Below are 20,264 nucleotides of genomic sequence, written 5' to 3' on the forward strand. Positions count from 1 at the left end.
TGTTTGGACTATGTACTGGAGGTTTCTTCATGAGAGTACGCTAAACAGGATCCACGGCATATAACTGAGAATCTTGGTTTATTATTGTACATTTTTGAAAAAGAAATGAATCAAATTTACGCAAAACATATCAACAGACACAAACTAAGAAAGAACAAAGAAACATTTGCTGCTGTTTCTAAAGAAGCTTTGCAAAGGCAAGTCTGGATACATTTTATGAAACAAGTGACCTCTTCTAATAAATGCTCACTTTGTAAGTTCAAAGATTCACAAAAAAAGTTTTTCTTAAAGCACTGACTACATTTGCTGCATTTAACACATGCACCATTCAACTGATTTGTATTTACTTCTTTTCAGAAAGCTAGTTGGGAAATGAGAGGAAATAGTCATGGTGTAGGCTATGTGGCATTAAATGTCACAGTTGGGAGGCAGTAAATGCACAGAATCATAAAACTAGCTTAAGTGCATTTTTTTAATTGGCATTTGAAAATTTCAAGTAAAATAAATTCAACCACGTTGTTTCACAATCACACGTAAGAAGGTGATAGACTGAATAATGGATAGGCAACTGGATAGTAGATGTAACCACGAAGGACAACTGATAATATGTACCTATCCTTAACTTTAATAAAACTATGGATACCTGCATTTACCCCCACCCACCATGTTCTGACTGAAACATCATACATGACACAATATACATCATCCAGTTTGTCCTTTATATCTGTTTCAAGTAGACCTTTACCAGAATATTGTATCATAATGAGAGAAAATGTTCCATCTTCAATGATAATACATGAAAAAGCACAGGCCTTTGAGAAATGTACAGTTTGAGCCATTTGGTTCTAGAATTGTTTGTTTGCAACAAAATGTTCTTTAAATAAATAAATATTACATTACAAGAAAGAATAAAGTAAAATTTCTATTGCCAAACTAATGCTACCTCCACCATGAAATACACTCCAGAAATGTCTCAGAACACCTTATCCTTAAGGTCAAAACACCCCAGAACACCTCATCCTTAAGGTCAAAATGCAAATTATGAGGATGAGAATAATGCTAACTCTATTCATGTAACAACAATAGTATTTTTTGCATTAATGTTCCATAACACATAATCTGCAATAGTTCTCTTTGGGAAAAATAACAATACAATAAAAAGCATCAAACTTTAGAAGGATGTAGTTGTGAATTGCTATTTACTAATGCAACACCTGATACTTGAACAGTGTGGTTTGTATCACAAAAAACCCACATATTCCTCTGAGGAGACCTAATAAAAACAAACTCTCATTTTCTGTCATCGGCAAAATCAAAGAAATAAAAAATGTTATGTTGTGACACTTCTGTTCAATGACATGTGAAAATGAACTGTACATTATACTGAGTCCAAATGGTCAGTTTTCTATTAGCAAAGTTGCTGATAACTTCACTAACATTAGCAGATAGCTATGATTGAGTGATGTGATTTGAGTGATAAAGTACCCTGTTTGGTGTAAACATGTTGCATTAGACTGGTCTGGTTAGATATTAATGCAAGTGTGTCATATTACATATAAAGTCTACAAGATGTGTACATTCACCCCAAATTATAATTTCTACAATATTGACGTGAAACAAATTTAGATTTCCATTTCCTAGACCATGTATGAGGTTTTGCAGGAATAGTCTGATTGTCATGACTTATTGGACCCATTACACAATTGCTGAAAACTGTATTAGTAGAGAAGTAGTCATAGCTCCTTGTAGAATGCTCAGAGTTACATTTCAGAATGTTTACAGTGTTAAACCCAGATTTTTCCCTTCAGTGGATTTGGATGTAGGATATTTTTGTCACACTTTATTTAAAAAATTTAAAACCAGGCCGGATTTCTCATCATGCAACATTGTGCAAATTAAAAGGAGAAGATGAAAGGAACAGAAAAGGTCACAGGTTACAGATTAAAGGTCCACTACAGAGCATTCACAGGGCCTCCTGTGCATCCAGGAACATGAAAATTAATATTTAAATTGTTATCTGTAGATGTTACATTGTTTCAGGTCACCAGCTAATAACTGTTTGGGGATCAATTCATATTCTCTCTCACCACTGTTTAAATAAGTATTGAATAAGTATTGAATAACATAAGATGGTCCAACATCACCACGCAGGATCATGGCAGCATCTACACAAAGCTCCAAATGTATGCAGTATTCTCTCAGTGAAGTCAGGGGCCAAATCACTGCATCAGGGCGTGGAGGATGTCCTTCATGAGCATTGTACCAATCACCATCTTTTCACAGTTCACCGTGAGCTGGGCCCCTCCCCCTTCCTTTCTGGCAACGGTGACCAGCACAAGGCTTCCGCTGCTCACCGTCTTGCCAGCGAACCTGGACACAGGTGGAGAAGATGGAGGAGGAACAGGAAGACTGGAGTAATATAAAGTTAAGATAACAACAGGCCAGAAATACAGACAGCAAAAAAGAAATGAGCAGAGAGGCAAACAACATATTAATACTCCAGTTTACGACATCAATATGTTGCATGTTTGGCCAAAGAAGTATTATGAAAAAAAAAAATTTACTTTCAAGTGAAAGTAAATTCAGACTTCACCACCTGAGTGTATATTGTGCATCCAAAAGGACATAATATTCAGTCACCGAGGTGCAAAGGTGTGGTAGGAACTACCTGCAGTCTTTGTCAGAGCCACAGGGTACCCTGCCGAGGTTAGCCGTGGCGTTGACCCGCTCTATGATGGAATGATCGTTCTGACACTTCTCCCCGAGGGTCAGCTTGTCTGAGATTTCATTCATTCCCATTAACTGACCTGCAGAGGTGGTAAAACATAATTCCATCTAATCATCCGCCATCCAAGACCCACATCCATGATGCATGCATCCATCAGGGTTAGTGTACCTCTAACAGAAGGGAGGACCACAAATCATCATAATGCACAATCAGTTCAGATTAGTCTGGTATGAAAGACACACAGAAAACAGTGTCTTCAGATACAGATGCATCAACTCTGTAGGCAGGTTCTAGAATAACTACAGCAACAGGTGCTAGAGATCACACACTGCATTTCTAGGCTTTGGTGGTTACCATGCTTTCTCACACTATCCACAACAAATCAAGACTCATCTATTCCCCCTGATTCTGTAAATGTTGCTTAAAATTGCTGATATACTGTAGGTGTATTGGCATAAAACACTGCATATTATATCTGACATATATCTGACAGCTCCTAATCCTTCTCATTGACCTGCACTACAATGCAACTGACAAGTTAAACTATGAGAGGTCAAAATAGATGATCTAGGTATTTTTACACTTTGCTGCGAAAGTTTAGAAACACTTAGACACTCCTTTTTCTGTGTATGCATTCCCGGAGCGTTCCTTGCTAGAGTGCTTCCTGCCTTGCGGCATGTGGGACACTCCCACGCATTAGTGGCTTTGTGAGGCACATTCTGGTAGGATGCAGTGGACCATTCGCCCGGTGTTCCATGAGGCGAGAAATGCATAGTCATGGTTACTGTCGCCAAGGCAATAGCTGGAGTCTGACAACGAGGGTTAGCAGCTAGAAGCAGAGGGAGCAAGATAAGAGGGGCTGACAAATGTGTAGTGGGACGGGCGGGGGGTCTGGGGTTGGAGGCAAGTGGCAGACTATTAGCAAAAAGGGATGAGGTTTGCAGGAAGAACTTACCATGTAATAACGTCTCTATTGGATGGCAACAGAATATGCCCACACACAGAGGGAGAAACGAAGAATATGACAGAGGTTTAAGTATGCACATTCATTACTTTCAGGTGGTGTAGAGGTCCAGGTTGATGCAGGCCTAGTGTTCCTTACCAGTTTTTCAGTTACACCGTGTACCAGAATGAGAGATCTCATGGTTGGTAATAACTCTGCCCTTTGTAATATTCAAAACGGTACTCTTATTGTATGGCTCTACTAGATTAGCTACATGCTAGTATAAGGGCAGTCAATTGTGACCAGTCTGCCTGAAAGCAGAAATAGCCCAGAATGAGGAAAGCTGATAAAAATGAATAAGCAGCACATATTTAACTACAAGTTGGTCAGGTGAAAGGGTTTGAGGAGCCAACTAGAAGTAATCCAGCAGCATTTGATGAATGCAGCAGAGGATTTACTTCAGCATAGGAGAACTGCTGGATATATGCGGTGGGGGTTGATGGTGAAGATGGCTGCTCTCACCTTGCTCCTTCTTAAACTCATTCTCTGTCAGAAAGATAGGTGTCATCAGCTCTCCCACCGGTGGCTGGATTGACACGAAGAACTTCCGGGTGTGGGTGCTGATAAAGGCAATGAAAGACCAAGAAGGTCAAAAGAATCCCAGCGACAATAACCAGCACAGTGACTTGGTGGTTAGCACATTTTGCCTCTCAGTGATATGGTCTTGGGTTGAAGTTCCTATTTGGTGGAGTTTCCATGTTCTCCCTGCATTTGCGGGGTTTCCTCCAGGGTCTCTGTTTTGAGTTGATTGGACACTCTAAATTGTTCTGTATGAAAGGAGGGACCTGTATGGGTGTGTGTGTGTGTCTGTGTAGGCCAAGTGATGGTCAAGTGATGGTTGGTGCTCTGTTCTAGTCTTAACCTCATCCCCTTCCCAGTGCAGTCCCCCAGGGGGCTGTACGCTGTGTGCAAATTGGCTGCCACTTCTCATCAGTGTGTGAGTGATTGAAAAAGCTAATTATATATATATATATATATATATATATATATATATATATATATATATATATATATATATATATATATATATATAAAGCATTCCTGAGAAAGGTGCTATATAAATGTAAATAATAATAATATTAATAATAACCACCTGCAGTCCCATTAACTTATCTTCATCCCTGAACATGGAAGTATGGGTCATGCTGAGGAAGCATGTAGACGTGGACATGAGCAGCTGCTGATCTTAACTGCTCACCAGTGGCTAGTTTTGCTTACAGTCTCCTTGAGCTGGTGCTGGGGCCAAGGAAGCTGGTGATGGGACATTTACAATAACTTTTGGTCATACTCACCAAAGCTGGAAATTGGCTGCTTGCGTGGAGTCACAAAAATCGATGCCCATTACCACACTAACTGATTCTCCAGCAGGTAACATATCTGAGGAGAGAAACAGGCAAGAGGAAACAGTTATGTAATTAAAGCAAACATTTGCTCTGCACACATAGCTCACAGGCAGAGTGTTGATATCACATGTAATTTTAGTGTAGTGGGTATCGACACTGCATCTCCTGTGGGGGACTGTGGTCCAGTCCCCTATCTGAACAAGTGCACCACCAGAAAGAGTCCTTGGGCAAGACTCCTTACATTACATTTATCTAACTCTAAAATGGTTGAAATTTTAAATCTTTCTGGATAAGTGCATCGGCCAAAAGTATAAATATCTATGCACATCATACACGCAACAGAAGAATAATGCTTTATTACATCAGTAAATCTTCTTGAAAACACAAACAAGAACGCTACAGTTCCATTCAACATGCCACTATTCTCTAAGGCACATTTTGTAAATGATGCACTATGACACGCCTCTGAGGCTGACCGATTTCCGGGAACTCCTTGATCCTCATGCCGGACTGCAGTTTGGGTTCTTCTATGTGCAGGTTCTTTGTCTCACAGCTGGTGTTGTTGGTGAAGTGGATCTGCACAGCCACCATGTGTGGGTCAGGGCTGAAGGCCTGCCTGTTGAAGCAGTACTCCACTCCCAGACCCTCGCCCGTGATTCGGTGCAACAGCTCGTACATCCTCACGGAGGCCGATGGCGCGATGGTCTGGAAACAAGTAGGCGGGGGAATAAGTGGTCAATATGTGAAATAATAAGAATTGTTTGGGAATGTTCTAGAAAAAAAAGATGTTATAGAACTTACGGTGGGGGCGAGTACAGTGTCAGTGAGTGACAACCCCTCTAGATCACTTGCCAGGCTGCTGGACAGGAAGTTGTTTACTGGAGTCACTTGAGGTGAGGAAGTAGGTGCAACTGAAGTAGAGAGAAGGAACTGCTGGGAATGGCACTTCACTTACTCCATCTATTTTCTTTTGCTCTACTACTTTAGTGTCAGAGTGTCCCTGTCAAAGGTATGAAAAAAAAATTCAAGTGTACAGATCCGACTTACAGTCATCCAGATCCAGCAGTGATATTTCCTTGGTCTCTTTCTTGCTCTCTTTTTTGGTATCCTTTGCAGTTGGCTTTGATGCAGGTGTCTGAGAAAATATATGAAAAGAAAAATTACACACAGACTAATCTAAAATATTTTGTTGCCTGTGTGTGTCGTCATCTATATTTTATAACTTTCAGCTAAGCAACACAAAAATCTTCTCAGTAAACTCAATAAGATTTGCAAAGAGGGGGTAGGAAGGAATATATTACATATTAACTACCGCAATTTCATAGGCAACCAATAAAACTCAGAGGGATCAAATAGTAGTTATATTGTTTTCTTCAGCTAGGCTTCAGCTGAGTATTTCACTGATATTAAAATATATTTTTGAGGGCAGAGTATTTCACTGATACTTTTTTACTGAGAAAGAAGGAAGAGAAGCCACAGCACACAAGTGGGCACCTCTTGTGGGTTGCCAATGAGTTCGCGCTCTCCCGCGTCACTGTCAATAACTTCCTCTTGCCATGGGGGGGTAGGCGGTTGTGTAGGGGTGCTGGGCTATAGAGTAGCATGGTGGGGGTCACAGAGAGAGCCACAGATACAGGGGGAGGATTACATCATAGACACAACTGCCCTCTGTCTGCCATAGGTGCATTGCAACCCATGAGTGATGCAACATAACCACACATGAATGTGGTAGGAACAGCTGAATCAAACAGAACAGCCTGCTGTGTTGGGGATTGTGCGTGTTGGGGATGGTGCGCGTGAGTCCAAACCTTCTTCTTCTTCCTGGTGTCTGTATCTGACTCTGAGTCTTCCTCTGATCCTGACTCTGACTCGCTGCTCTCAGACTCGCTCTCCTCCTCACTCTCCGACTCAGAGCCGCTTCTCCGCTGTTTGACTCCTTTCCTTTCTTTTTTCTGCTCCTCTCCACTGCTTTGATCACTGGTAAAGGAAGCACACAACACATGTGTATGTGTTTTGGAGATTTTAAGCTATGCTTCATTCTGCATACATGTGTACAAACACAATTTCAGAAGCAATTTTGCTTCAAGCATTTGTGGCTAATATAAATGAACTGGACCTCTCAGCACTCTCAGATTTCTTTGGTTGGCTCTTGTCTACTTTCTTCTTTTTCTTCATCTTCTCCTCTTCTTCATCCTCCTCTTCCTCAGACTGTGATTCCTCCACACTCTCTTCACTCTCTGAGCCAGAACCAGTCTGCTCACTGTCACTCTCTGACCTACTACCTGAATCTGACTCTGCAGAGTGAGAGAACAGTGAACAGTGAACAAGAGAAAAAGACAGAGAATGACAATTACCAAAATGTTATTAATCAAGGCAGTTTACAACTGTCATGGAACGCTCGCTTCCCGCGAGGCACGTGGTTTGGCCAGCCACATGCAATGGGAGGACTTCATTTGTGGCCACACCTGCACACACCTGTACTTCATTTTGTCTGTCTGTATTTAAACTCACGTCAGGGTGTGCGGCGTTGTTGGTCATTCTCGATGTAACTTGTTGATGTAACATGTTAAATGTTCCTTCGTCCTTGTGAAAGCGTATGCATGTGCATCGTGTTTAAATGTCAAATCATTTCATGTTCATGTTTATAATTTGTAATATGTGTGAGTGCTGCTGTCATTTATGTAATAAATGTTCATCCCTGTCGAGGAAGTCTGGGCGTCCTGCTCCACGCCCTGCGGCCCTCGGGCCGACACGCGTTACAACAACAAGCAAACCAAATACAATTACTCAAAGAATAAAGCACATATAAACAAAATCTGTCAGAAAAAAACTCAGCTCTCAAAAACAACCAACAGAAACGAAAGAAAACAATTTAACTCAACAGATTGCCAAAATAACTTCTTCATTTTCCACAGAACACAGAACTTTGCTTGGGTACCAGATATTTTCTAACCTAACCAGGTCAATCATGGCAGAGTAGAACTTTAACTCTAGCAATATGTGATTCTTCACCTTTCTTCCGAGCACATTTACAGTACTACTATCAGCCTGGCCTTTCAATCAAACTCTTCCTGCTGATAATATTACTGTAAATGTGCTCAGAAGAGTAATAAAGAGTCACATATTGGTAGAGTTTATGGTACTACTATCAGTTTGGCCTTCAAACCTTTCCTGCTGATCCACTCTGCCATCTTAGTTTGCTCTAGAATAAAATTCAAGGGATGACATTGTGATGGTCCTATCTCCAATCCAGGGTAAAATGAAGCAGTTTTGTCCTATTTATCCTTTGAGAGATAACATAACATTACTGATCATCAGACAATATTCCAAGAACCAAGTGCCACCACGGCCTGGTCTCCATAATTACCACTGTCAGCTGACTCTGTGGGTCCAGATTCTCCCTCCGAGTCAGAGTAGAATGGCTTTTCCACCTTCTTCTCCTTACGCTCCTTCCTGCTGGTACATTTACTCCACTCTGGAACCTGGGAAAGACAATGAGACAGTGTGACCCCACAGAGCACACACAGGACTGTGCTTGTGCAGTGTTAGGGACAGGCACTGCGTGGCCATGAACGCCTCTCCCATAGCTTACACCTGTCTTATGGGTGCTTGCAAAGTATGTTTGCAAATATCTGAGCTTTGCTTGATCACGTTGCCCTACTACTTCAGAGGCCTATTTGTACCTCAGCTTAAGGTGATGCATTCATGGCCACTGCTTATTGTGTACTGGAAAATGTCTCCGTAGAGAAACCACATCCTAAAAAAGTACCAATATACCTCCTCCTACGTCAACATATATTAGTGCATGGTTACACATACGAGCTGCCTTGATAAACTAAGGGAAGTTATTACCAATAGGCTATATTAATATGAGTGGAGCATGCAGTAAGTTGATTAGGTAAAGTAACAGAGGAGGGCAGTTGGCACTTTGAGAGGATCTGGAGACAGTGAAGCTGAGCTGGGGGCTTAGGCTGATCTGCACGCTGGACAACCTGCAAGCATAGCTAAGAAGGGCTAGGGCTTGACACAGGCCAGGCTTGGGTTACTAAGAAGAGCTAGAGCTTGATACAGGCCAAGCTAGGCTAGCTGAGAAGAGTTACGGTTTTATACAGGCCAGGTTAGACTAGCTGAGAAAGACTAGAACTTGACACAGGAGAGGACAGGCTAGCTTAGAAGGGTTATGGTTTGACACAGGCCATTCTACACTAACTGACAGTGGTTATGGCTGGACCCAGGCTTGGCTAACTGAGAGAGGTTATGACTGACAAGACACTAGGCTATGCTAACTGGCACAAAGCAGCCTGGATTTGGCGCTACACGGTTTGAGACTCAAGGGTGCGCAGAGCTCATTGTGAACTGACAGACTCACGCTGGTTAGAGTCGTGACTCTTTCGAGCAGCCTAATAACCTGGCGGACAGGAAAGAAAGAAAAAAGAAACGAAAGAGTGATGAGGTGAGATGATGAGAAGAAGAGCCAAGAAAAAAACAGAACAGAAAAGGTTTTAAAGGTACACACAAGGATTCAGGTTGCACTTTTTTTTTAAACATATTACTATAGGTATATCAAGTGTGATCCCATTATACAATAGACTAAGTTTTAGTTAAATCTCTCTGCATTTAATAACTCTAAAATTTACAGTCAGAATGACTGTGAACTGATTAGCACTTGCTCTTCCTACAAGGAATATAGCCATATTACTGTACTTATGTTTTAGTCTGTAGAATGGACAGATTCGTACTCAGAAAAATCTGAAATGGATTCTTAGGTTATAAAGCACATGTAATCATCTCTAAAGTTCCGTAGCACAGTGTAATGTTCTGTAATTCAGCAATGGAAGTGCAACAGAAATGGGATGAACACCTGGGTTTGGGGTGAGATGAAAGTTGAAGATCGTCCAACAGCAGATTTCAGAGTAAGAGAGGATAAACACACAGACAGAAACACAGCAAATAAAGAAACACACTCTGGTAAAGAAAAACACGGCCTGATTTTTTTTCCTGCTTAAGTTTCTCATATCATCATTTTACAGGCAACCACCACTTCCTAGATTTAATAGTGGCTGCGTTCATGGTGGTCTCCTCACTACAGTGTCCTTAGGGAGGTCTGAATGTGTACGCTTTTGCTCTGGGAGCTCCAGGGAAGCACTGCTGATATGGAGCCAATTGGAGTGAGAGAGCAGACAGCAGGAGGAGAAACCACTGCACACTAGCAGGCACCTCTCGCCAGTCTCCAAGGAGACCGAGCCGGCCCTCTGTGGTGTCTACAGTTTCTTCTTGCTGTGGGATGGTGGCGTGGTGGGGGCAGGGGTTATGGCAGGGCAGCAGGCCAGGAAAGAGCGGATTATATAGAGACAGAGACAGAAATGGTTAGAGAGAGGAACAATCAAGGTGTGAAGGGTCACTGGGGTGGACCACATTACAAACCACTCATCTGTCTCTTCAACAGGAAATCTGCATTATGACCTGAGTGAATTGTGCATTATGAATTATATGGCTCAAACGTCACAAAAAATATTATTGAACTGCAAAGAAACAAACAAATAAAAACAAAAAACAAACAAGGACAAAACACAAATCAAAAGACAGCACCCTGCTTGTGTATGCACAGGCCATAGATTGGCCTGGTACAAGCACTGGCGGTTTTGATTTGATCTTGGTCCTTTGCAAATTCTCAGATACTGGTTATGAAGGAGCGGTACATGTTTGGCTGGATTTTACATTTATTGTGGCAAAACCATTTCATACAGAATGCACCTTCTGTCCTCTATCTCATGTGCCATCATGTCATTCATTTTATGACTGCATTCCACAGCTAGGCACAGCAAACTCAAACTCAGCTCATCACCACTGCAATACCTTAAAACTGTTAGTAATTCTAGACCTCCAGTTAAGTGGCTGATTAATACAGAACTCCATTTAACTTCATGTGGATTCTAAAGACCCAGTACTACAGAATATAGACTGGCAAAGCCTGGTAATGCATAACATAGACTGAGTTGAGATGGCTTGTGTCTGAGTGTGGAGTGCTGGCTTTATGAGGGGTGGAGGACTCTGTGGGCACTGCTCTTCCAGAAGGCCCATCAGAAGACTGACATGGATGGCATGGCATGGACATGTGTCATTGGCATCAGAAAAAGACCTGACTCTGAATACAAAAGCAAAGCAATTACAGTGTCTTCCCTCTGAACTGCTGCCTGCTGATTTATCAACACTCAAAAGCATAAGACTCCTCTGTAAGAGATAGCAGGGAAATATCAGTCTATAACATCTAAAAGCCAATAGGAGAGCAAGTTGAGTGGCCAAGAGCCAACTGGAATGCAGGATGTGTGGCTATGCATGAAGTGGTTGTGGTTATGCTGATGAGTGAGAAGAATAATAAAAATATAGCTGAGGGGAGTGACAATTTTCTGGGGGTGTGTGTGGGGGTGCAGTAAATTGGGCATTTTTGACATTCGTCCTGCATGTTGGGGCTTCCTTTGGTGGGGCAGAGGAGCAGTGCCCACAGGCCTGAGCTCCAGAGCCCTGCCTTTGAGAATAACTGTTCCCCCTGCACGCACAGAATCCTTCACCTCCACGTTGCGCACGGAGGGGTCGGGTGCTGAGTCGGGCCATTCAGGCAACTCTTGGTAGCCGCCTGCTTTGGTGTTGAGCAGGTGAGAGAGAGAGCCCAGCTGGAAATGGTCTCTGTCTGCCAGGGATATAAGCACACAATATACATGATTCATTATAAAATTTTTTTTTTTTTTTACATATTATCATGGGCATCACATTTTCAGATAGAAAAAGAAAGGAACGATTAATCAGAAAAGTAGTGCTGAAGACCACTTCAGCATGTGCTTTTTGATTATTCAGAAGAGAATCAGAACAGTATAAACCAGAACAGTAAAAATCACAAAAACTACAATCAATTTATTTTGAGCTTCTGAATGTAATATTATTTAAAAAGCAGAGTAATATTAATTAGACAGTCAAACACTGTAATTAAATGGATGTTTACATTTACATTTATATTTACATTAACAATTACATATATTTGGAGTTTTTCCTCAGGCTTCATTTCTGCATGGTCAGTGCTGGCTGGTGCTGTACCTTTAAATGGAGACTCCAGCACAGGAGCAGGTTTGAGGGCCAGGAACAGCTTCTTGGCATATTTGCTCAGAGCTCCACTCTTGTCAGTAGGAACAATGAGCTGACGAATGAAGCGCGCACGATCTCTGATGTCATAGTTCTGATCATACTTTGCCAAGTTCAACACATACTGCGTGAGGAGCTTGGTCTGAATACCACAAGAGAGAAAGAGTGGGAGAGAGAGACAGATGAATCAAGCAACTCATTGCTTGGGTAAGACAGTGATGTCTCTCTGTGTGTATGTGTGGCTTGTGTGTGTACGTATGCATGGCTTGTGTGTGTGTGTGTCTGTGTGTGTGTTTGTGGGTGCATGTGGCTTGTGTGTGTATAGATATGTATGTAACGGACTGTCTTGGGCTGGCCTGATAAAACAATGATCCATACTTGTGTTCTAGCATGGCCTCCGTGTTTCCACTGTAACTTGCTCCTTCTGAGATGGTTAGGCCCACGCTTTCCAGTTTAATGAGGAAGGTATTATATCTGTTATGCCTCTGAAAATTTTAGCTTCACAATGGACAGCGCTGATTCCAGCTTAGTGGTGCAATGCAATGTAGCAATAAAACACTGCATGGAAGTCTAAGCTTTTCTTTCACTGGATGTCTACATGTCAGCACCCTGGACAGCACCACAGACCAGATTGCTGAAAGACCAAAGCGTGCCTTCCCTCACTAGAACAGCAAAGACCACCAATCCTCTTTCAGGGGCTGAATTCAGACTCCACGATCTCACCTGCTTTGAGTTTGTTAGGTAGAGCTTAGCAGCCAAGTTGAGGATTTGAAGCTTGACAATGTCCTCCTCATTGGTGAAGGTCTTGGCCATTTTCCGCAGAACATCAGGAGCAATTTTAGGCACATGTTCACAGTACTCGCCGATCAGCCACAGGATGCTGGCTCTGGCCATCGGCACCTGGAGAAGAAAAGACCCTGCTAGCACCCTGAGGCACAGCTAGCTAAACGTCTTACAGCTACATTAGGATTCACTGCACTGGGTGTGTCAGGTTTTCTTCAAAATTAAGGAAATTACATTTCTATGTTCACATTTCTGGTTAGTGAGGATAAAGGTGATAACACTGAATTTATTTCCAATAAAAGGTAGCTCATAAACTTAATTTTGAGGATTTGGAAGTAGATGGCTTACTTTGAGAGTTTGTTAAAAAGGTCTGATGGAGAATATTGATAGAGTTTATTTTGAAAGTTATCAGAATAAACTCACCTGTATGTTATCAATGAGCTTGGCCATGTGCTTGATGATTTCACTGTGCTGCTCGGGCTGCATCTGCAGGAGTTTCTTAATTACCACCACAGATTCAGCTACGACCAGCTCTGACATATGTACACACACACACACACACACACACACACACACACACACACACACACACACACACACACACACACACACACACACACACACAATCTTTTAGACACCACTCAGCTTTTGTTACATTACACATATGCTGTGACAACCCTGTCTGTAGCCGTCTGACTCACCATCTCTGTTTGAGAGGAGCTGCACCAAGCCGTTCAGGCAGGTGTCTCTCACCTCCCCGATGTTGGTGGCACAGCGGCCAATGGCCTCGATAGTGGCTGCCACAAAGTCTTTGTCCATGCTTTTGATGTAGGTCTACACAGAGCCACAAGCACATTGAAGGCTAGCAGGCTTTCGTGTGCCCTGTCAATGCATGGTCACTGTATTAAAATGCTTTCTTACCTGGAACTCTCTCAGAATGGTAGATATGTTTGTTTCACTTGCCAAGTTGGTTAAAACTTCAAGCTGCAATATTGACATAGCAGGAACATTAAAAAGTAATTTGTGATAACAGCAAGGATTCAAAATGTTAAAATCCTGCTCTAGAGTATTGACATAATGCAATTAATTGCAGAATACTTAAATCACCTTGAGAATTTTGATCTGTGTGGGATCAGTAGACCTTATATAGAAGCTCTTCAGGTGTGGCTCAAACATTCCCTACAGTGGAGAAAGCAAACCCACTGCAAAAAGACTCACCAACAAATCAGTCATTTCAGGATTTTAATCATTATCCGTTAGAGCGTTTAAATCCATGATGCCAAAGAAGCTGTCATAAATGACTAGACAATACATAAATCAAATCCAACAGCTTGTGCATTTTACAGAGGTAAGGTATGTTTGGGAAATACTGTAAACACATCTTCACAAACAGCCTGCTGTAATTTAAGACCTGAGTAGAATGAATAGCACTCACCCTCCTTTTAATCGTCATGGTGGCAACATTTTGTAGAACTACATATTGAACTTCACTGCAGAAAAAGAAAAAAACAAAGCAAAATAATAGATAGATAGATATTCAAAATTGTAGTGAAGTACACTGTTTCCCGAGAAATAGGTCGTTTCGGACAGATGTCCTTCATTCAAGTGCTTATATATTAGCGCTTTTTAGAACAGCCATTTATGCCAGGGAGAACTACATTTTGCAACAATGTAAATTATGTGAGCTTCAGGAAAAAATGCATCAACTGGCATTTTAAAAAGAATCCTCCAATTCTCAGGCATGCTTGTCTCACTACGCCCCAGACCATGTGCTAGACTATGCCCCACCTCTCAGAGTCAGAGGCAGAACTGCAGCATTGCACTCATCAGGACTCAAGGGCTATGAAATCTCCTCCTCACTTAGCCTCAGCGGCCCCGCACTACACATTATTAATCAGCCACAGGGAAAATGCATGTCCCATCTCTGCTCACTCACTCACACACTCACCTGTGGCTCCTCAACAGCCTCACTAGAGCCTTAGCAATGACGCCCACTTCAGCCTTAGGGGCAAGATGGAAATAGAGCTGAGCTACGGCCATCACCACCTACACAGAGAGAGAGAGAGAGAGAGAGAGAAGAAAGGGACAGAAATAGAGAGAGAGGGAGAGAGGGAGACGGAGAGAGACGGAATGACAAACTTGGAAAAAGAAACAAAGTTAGATATTACTGTATTCGTGGAGAGCAACAGTTTAATATTGTGATGGGAGCTGTCACTGGTTGTTGCTACCAAAAGTAACAGCAGTGTCTGTGCACTATATATTAGTCAGTCATGCTGATAGATGTGTGTGTGGGTGTGATCCGGCATGAGCCCTGTGCTCACAGCAGCGTTGCGGCTCTGGAGAAGGGGCTTGGTGTTCCTGAGCAACAGTCTGTGGTCAGGGTCCATAACGTAAGGCTTTCTCTTGGCCAGAGCAGCTGCCTCAGCCTTCTTCTCTTCATCATCCTCATCATCGTCAGAGGCGTAAAACTCCTTCTCTCCACCCTCCTCCAGCAGGGACTCCTACAGGACACACACATGGGAAAAACATATCACAAGATGCATGTGCACACACACACACACACGCACGCACACAGATGTAAGCACAGACACGTACACACGCCTACATGCATCCACCCTTATTGCATATATATGGAGTGAAAAACAAAAGAGCGGTGGAGATTTTCAGGCAGAGCACTTACATTAATGTTGGGGTTGAGGAACTGGGTCCTGGCATAGCGGGTGAGCATGTTGATGATAACCACCTGACCCCACTCCTCCACATCGATGAGCAGGTTACAGAGTTTACGGTAGTTCTTATGGATCAGCTCAATCCGCTCTGGACACACCTCTTCAAATGCCATTACTACACTGCCTGCTACCAGCTGGAGAAAAAAACAGTGCAGTATTAGGTCAAGTAAAGGTCAAGCTACAAGCATATCCACTTCCATTTACTACTGATGGTAATCCGTGTTAAGAAGTACCACCACACTAATGGCACTTACGGTGGTCTTATCAGCAAGCAGCTTTTCAATGACCTCAATTAACTGGTCCTTCTGCTCAGGGTCCAAGCTGTGAACAGACGGGAGAGAGCGAGAGACAGAGAGAGAGAGAGAGAGAGAGAGAGAGAGAGAAGCAGAAAGAGATAAAAAAGAGAAGAAAAGTAAGATAGTACAAAATGGAGAGAATGCAACTCTTAATAATGACTGGGATTTACCAAGCTGGCATTCATATGAGGACTGAAAGTAAAAGCAGTGAAAGCAGAGATGGTGTGCAGAGTTTGGGGACAGGAGCAGCGATCCGAACCTCTTACCTGTAGAGCTTGGGGATGGCATGGGCAGCCGTCTTACGGACATATGGAGACATATCAGAGGCAGCCTCTTTAATGGCTAACATCATAATGGGCACGATGATAGTGACTCTGATGCTGGAGAGGACACGCAAGGCACTTGCACGGATCAGCTGATTAGGATCCTGGACATTTACCATAGAAAGGAGATTAAAGGAAATTAACTCTGTAATTTAAACTATCAGCCATCATCCAGTATATCATAGCAAAACAACATGATAAAAAGACCTGTGACATACACTGCTAATCCCTTATGTGCTGTGACAGTGGATTGGGAGAAAAGTAATTTCCACAAATAGCCACTAGGTGGCGTTTCCTACACGTGGACACTACATAGATCATTACACAGTTGTGTTCATTGACAGTGCATGCCTAGGAAGCTTTATTCCACACAGCGAGGGGCCTGCATGGCTCCGTGGAAAGTGAAATCACTACAGCTGCCTCTGAAAGAGTGTTGGCTGAGTCAGTGGACAATGACTATGAGCTAGGGGGCTTTGGACTCTGAGCAGGGCGGTTAAAATGCAAGAACTTAAAGCAGATAGGGTTGCCCTGCCAACTGCTGCTTTGTGGTCAGTTATAGCTGGATAGTTAAGCAGGGGTTTTAAAAGACAGACTATTAGTGCCGACCTTGAGTCCCCGCTGGAAAGTAGAGATGGAGAGTAGAGCCAGGTCCTGTTGCTCCTCGGCATATCGTACCAAATACACATACACAAGTTTCTTTACCTGAGAGGAGGGAGTAAACACAGAGCTTTAAGAGATACACATCTACAAACTATCTCTTTTACATACACTGCAATGTCCCATCTCTCTCACACACACCGTTACATCCTGTGTGAGGATCTTAGTTTGTTTTCTGTTCTGTTTTTCCTGTTCTGTGTTTGGCCGTGCACCTGTGTTTGTGCTTTTAGATTGGTATATTGTTAGCCTTGCAACATTTTAAAGTATATGCACGCACACACATGCGCACACACACACACACATGCACACGCACATTTTGCCAATGATCACTAATGGGGCTGTTCATGAGCTTATGATTCAGCACTTCAGCTGAGTTTTCACACTAAATCAGAGAGGTTAGTGAAGACCTGTTCTGTGTTAATACGGGATCATTTGAACTCCACAAAACTTACACCTCTTCCTCTTACTCATCCTCTAATGACAGGCTTCATCCATGTGCTTTTACAGCTGTGTTTCTTTCACGCTGACAGTGCGATACCAGTTCACACCCACCTCAATGTTCTTGCAGGCCACATTCTTCACCACAGCAGGAAAGAGATCAGATGCATTCTTCCCTCTGGCAACCATCTGGCAGTAAAAACAATATCATCAACAACCACAACACTAGCAACCAAAATCTGCAACCAAACACTGTCACAATAAAGCGACCAATGGCTCCTGATATAATGCTTTAAGGCAGAATATTACGAACACTACAGGAGCTGGGTATGTTTGTGTGGGCAGTGATAGCTCAGTGGTTTCGGTACTTGATTTATAATTGGAAGGGTGCTGGTTCAAGCCCTGCCGCTGCCACTGTTGGGTCCCTAAGTGAGGCCTTTAATCCTAAATTGCTTGAGTTGTACTCAGTCATAATTGTAAGTCCCTTTGGGGGGGGGGATTGTCAGCTAAATACCATAAGTGTAATGTCCTTTTACACAGCCAGCATTATGACAGGAGACTGGAGGGTGTGGATAGCTGAAATAAAGGCTTAACATCTTTCTGCTGATTGTCTTCATTGAGCTGTGACAGCGAGTGAGAAATAGAACAGAAAACAGGGATATATATATATGAAGGTAGGGGGAGAGTTAGATGGAGAGAGCGTGAGTGTGAGAGTGAAGGAGAGAGGGAGGCCACTAATGATGAATTTGGGGCTTGTTTTAGCACCAAAGGTCTGGTCTATGACTAAACATAATTTTCCATGATTCAGTGGAAATATCAAAACTTTGTGTCTAATGCTGCTTTCTTCTGCAGGATAACCCCTCACAAATCCAGTTTTGGCCAGTCCTAATCAGCCAATTTTTCTGCCTCTCCTATAAAGTTAAAGGTTCGATTTACAAGGAGAAGGTGAGCTCTAACAGGTAGTCTTAACCTGACATTAATTTCACTGTCCGCTGCTGCAGTACAGCTAATGGAAATTGACTCACGCACTCTGCTTTTTCCCTGCTCCTCTCTGCTTTGTGATAAATATTTCAGTCGTTAGCTGCTCCTCTGCAGCCCTGAGAATCTAACACCAGGAATGAATATTTAACACCAGCATGTATAGTCCTCACCCCTCCCTATTTAATACCACAACATCAGAGCGGAGCCCTCTCTTCACAGTTGTGGCTGAGCCTGACAGCACAAAAATTCAACTCCAGCAACCGCCGTAAACTGCAACTGAGGGAGAGAGAGAGAAGAACCTGCTCCTGCATCAATTTAGAGCAAACACCTGCAACGGTTCTGAGATTAAAGCTCTGCATCCAACCCAACCACTTCCCCCTCTTATCTTTTAATTTGTTTGTCAAATGGCGTGGATATATCAGTCTGACCTGTAGTTTATTAGCCTCCACAATATCACAGAAAGAACAGCACTTTGGCATGGCGAGCACAAACCTGAATGGTCAACACCCAAAAGACAAGCAAGCCCTGGATTCGCGCGACCTGGACGTATGGGTGGGGCGGTGCCTGCCCTAGTGCAGTCTAACATCTAATGTGTTTAGTGTGTTTCAGGGAAGCCACTGCACTTGATTTAGTGAGTCTGTATGGAGCTGCTGGTCATCTGGGCCAGTTCACTAAAGTCATAAAGCACTGTCTGGCCACACTGCCTTTACAAGCAAGAACACAAAATAACAAACAATGCCCAAGATCTCCACCACATGTAGGTACTGGATCCTCACTGAAAGATCTCATACTGATCTCATACTATCTCAGTGATCAGACTGATCAGACAAATCTGTCAATAAAAATATGAGACAGATGTTGCCCACTGGGAATATTGTCCGTGTCTGATAAAACAAGGATTCTGAATAACTAAGGTCTATCACAGGGGCTAAAGCCACAGGTTCCTTAAAAAACTTTTTGTACAGGGTATTCAATACACCTTCAGTTGTGTGAGACTTAAAATAACATTTTCAGCTTTCACTTTCAGCACTTTCAGAGTGAAACATTTGTGTAGGTTAGTGTATACTCACTGAATGAAACATTTGTGTAAATTAGTGTATACTCACTGAGTGAATATTTGTTGTAGGTTAGTGTATACTCACTGAGGGAGGCTTTGTTGTAAGTTAGCGTATACTCACTGAGGGAGGCATTGTTGTAGGTAAGCGTATACTCACTGAGTGAGGCATTATTGTGGGCTAGCGTATACTCACTGAGTGAGGCGTTGTAGGTTAGTGTATAATCACTGAGTGAATATTTGTTGTAGGTTAGCATATAGGCACTGAGTGAAGCGTTGTTGTAGGTTAGCATATACTCACTGAGGGAGGCATTGTTGTAGATTAGCGTATACTCACTGTGTGAAGCGTTGTTGTAGGTTAGTGTATACTCACTGAGTGAAGCCTTGTTGTAGGTTAGCGTATACTCACTGAGTGAAGCGTTGTTGTAAGTTAGCGTATACTCACTAAGTGAAGCGTTGTTGTAGGTTAGCGTATGCTCACTGAGGGAGGCGTTGTAGGTTAGTGTATACTCACTGAGGGAAGCATTGTTGTAGGTTAGTGTATACTCACTGAGTGAAGCGTTGTTGTAGGTTAACGTATAGGCACTGAGTGAAGCGTTGTTGTAGGTTAGCGTATACTCACTGAGTGAAGCGTTGTTGTAGGTTAGTGTATACTCACTGAGGGAGGCGTTGTTGTAGGTTAGTGTATACTCACTGAGGGAGGCGTTGTTGTAGGTTAGTGTATACTCACTGAGGGAGGCGTTGTTGTAGGTTAATGTATACTCACTGAGGGAGGCGTTGTTGTAGGTTAGTGTA

At 42.7% G+C, this 20,264-nt stretch overlaps 1 protein-coding gene across 17 annotated transcripts in view; it reads right to left on the reverse strand.

Annotated features, from left to right (window-relative positions):
* Nucleotides 1–61: 61 nt before the first annotated feature.
* Nucleotides 62–20,264, reverse strand: part of ap3b2 (adaptor related protein complex 3 subunit beta 2) — a 32,710-nt gene continuing 12,507 nt past the window's right edge. For 3 of the 17 annotated variants that reach the window (XM_081712409.1, XM_081712412.1, XM_081712398.1), the window contains exons 3-30: nucleotides 17,549–17,623; nucleotides 16,946–17,041; nucleotides 16,283–16,443; nucleotides 15,975–16,041; nucleotides 15,672–15,854; nucleotides 15,313–15,492; nucleotides 14,940–15,037; nucleotides 14,427–14,481; nucleotides 14,099–14,170; nucleotides 13,913–13,975; nucleotides 13,693–13,825; nucleotides 13,415–13,524; nucleotides 12,932–13,108; nucleotides 12,164–12,350; nucleotides 11,632–11,762; nucleotides 9,444–9,482; nucleotides 8,442–8,556; nucleotides 7,191–7,368; nucleotides 6,883–7,051; nucleotides 6,569–6,664; nucleotides 6,122–6,209; nucleotides 5,876–5,985; nucleotides 5,551–5,779; nucleotides 5,024–5,108; nucleotides 4,194–4,291; nucleotides 3,684–3,698; nucleotides 2,669–2,807; nucleotides 62–2,409 (exon numbers count right to left, since the gene is read on the reverse strand). In XM_081712409.1, the coding sequence (XP_081568535.1) occupies nucleotides 2,220–2,409; nucleotides 2,669–2,807; nucleotides 3,684–3,698; nucleotides 4,194–4,291; nucleotides 5,024–5,108; nucleotides 5,551–5,779; nucleotides 5,876–5,985; nucleotides 6,122–6,209; nucleotides 6,569–6,664; nucleotides 6,883–7,051; nucleotides 7,191–7,368; nucleotides 8,442–8,556; nucleotides 9,444–9,482; nucleotides 11,632–11,762; nucleotides 12,164–12,350; nucleotides 12,932–13,108; nucleotides 13,415–13,524; nucleotides 13,693–13,825; nucleotides 13,913–13,975; nucleotides 14,099–14,170; nucleotides 14,427–14,481; nucleotides 14,940–15,037; nucleotides 15,313–15,492; nucleotides 15,672–15,854; nucleotides 15,975–16,041; nucleotides 16,283–16,443; nucleotides 16,946–17,041; nucleotides 17,549–17,623 (3,339 nt within the window). In that variant the 3' untranslated portion in view covers nucleotides 62–2,219. The remainder of the gene's footprint in view (nucleotides 2,410–2,668; nucleotides 2,808–3,683; nucleotides 3,699–4,193; nucleotides 4,292–5,023; nucleotides 5,109–5,550; nucleotides 5,780–5,875; nucleotides 5,986–6,121; nucleotides 6,210–6,568; nucleotides 6,665–6,882; nucleotides 7,052–7,190; nucleotides 7,369–8,441; nucleotides 8,557–9,443; nucleotides 9,483–11,631; nucleotides 11,763–12,163; nucleotides 12,351–12,931; nucleotides 13,109–13,414; nucleotides 13,525–13,692; nucleotides 13,826–13,912; nucleotides 13,976–14,098; nucleotides 14,171–14,426; nucleotides 14,482–14,939; nucleotides 15,038–15,312; nucleotides 15,493–15,671; nucleotides 15,855–15,974; nucleotides 16,042–16,282; nucleotides 16,444–16,945; nucleotides 17,042–17,548; nucleotides 17,624–20,264) is intronic. The other 14 variants (XM_081712411.1, XM_081712404.1, XM_081712410.1 and 11 more) reach the window with 12 other exon arrangements.

The sequence above is a fragment of the Electrophorus electricus genome, chromosome 4 (assembly GCF_041902795.1).
Source record: "Electrophorus electricus isolate QZ-2024a chromosome 4, ASM4190279v1, whole genome shotgun sequence".
In the NCBI taxonomy this organism is placed as follows: Eukaryota; Metazoa; Chordata; class Actinopteri; order Gymnotiformes; family Gymnotidae; genus Electrophorus; species Electrophorus electricus.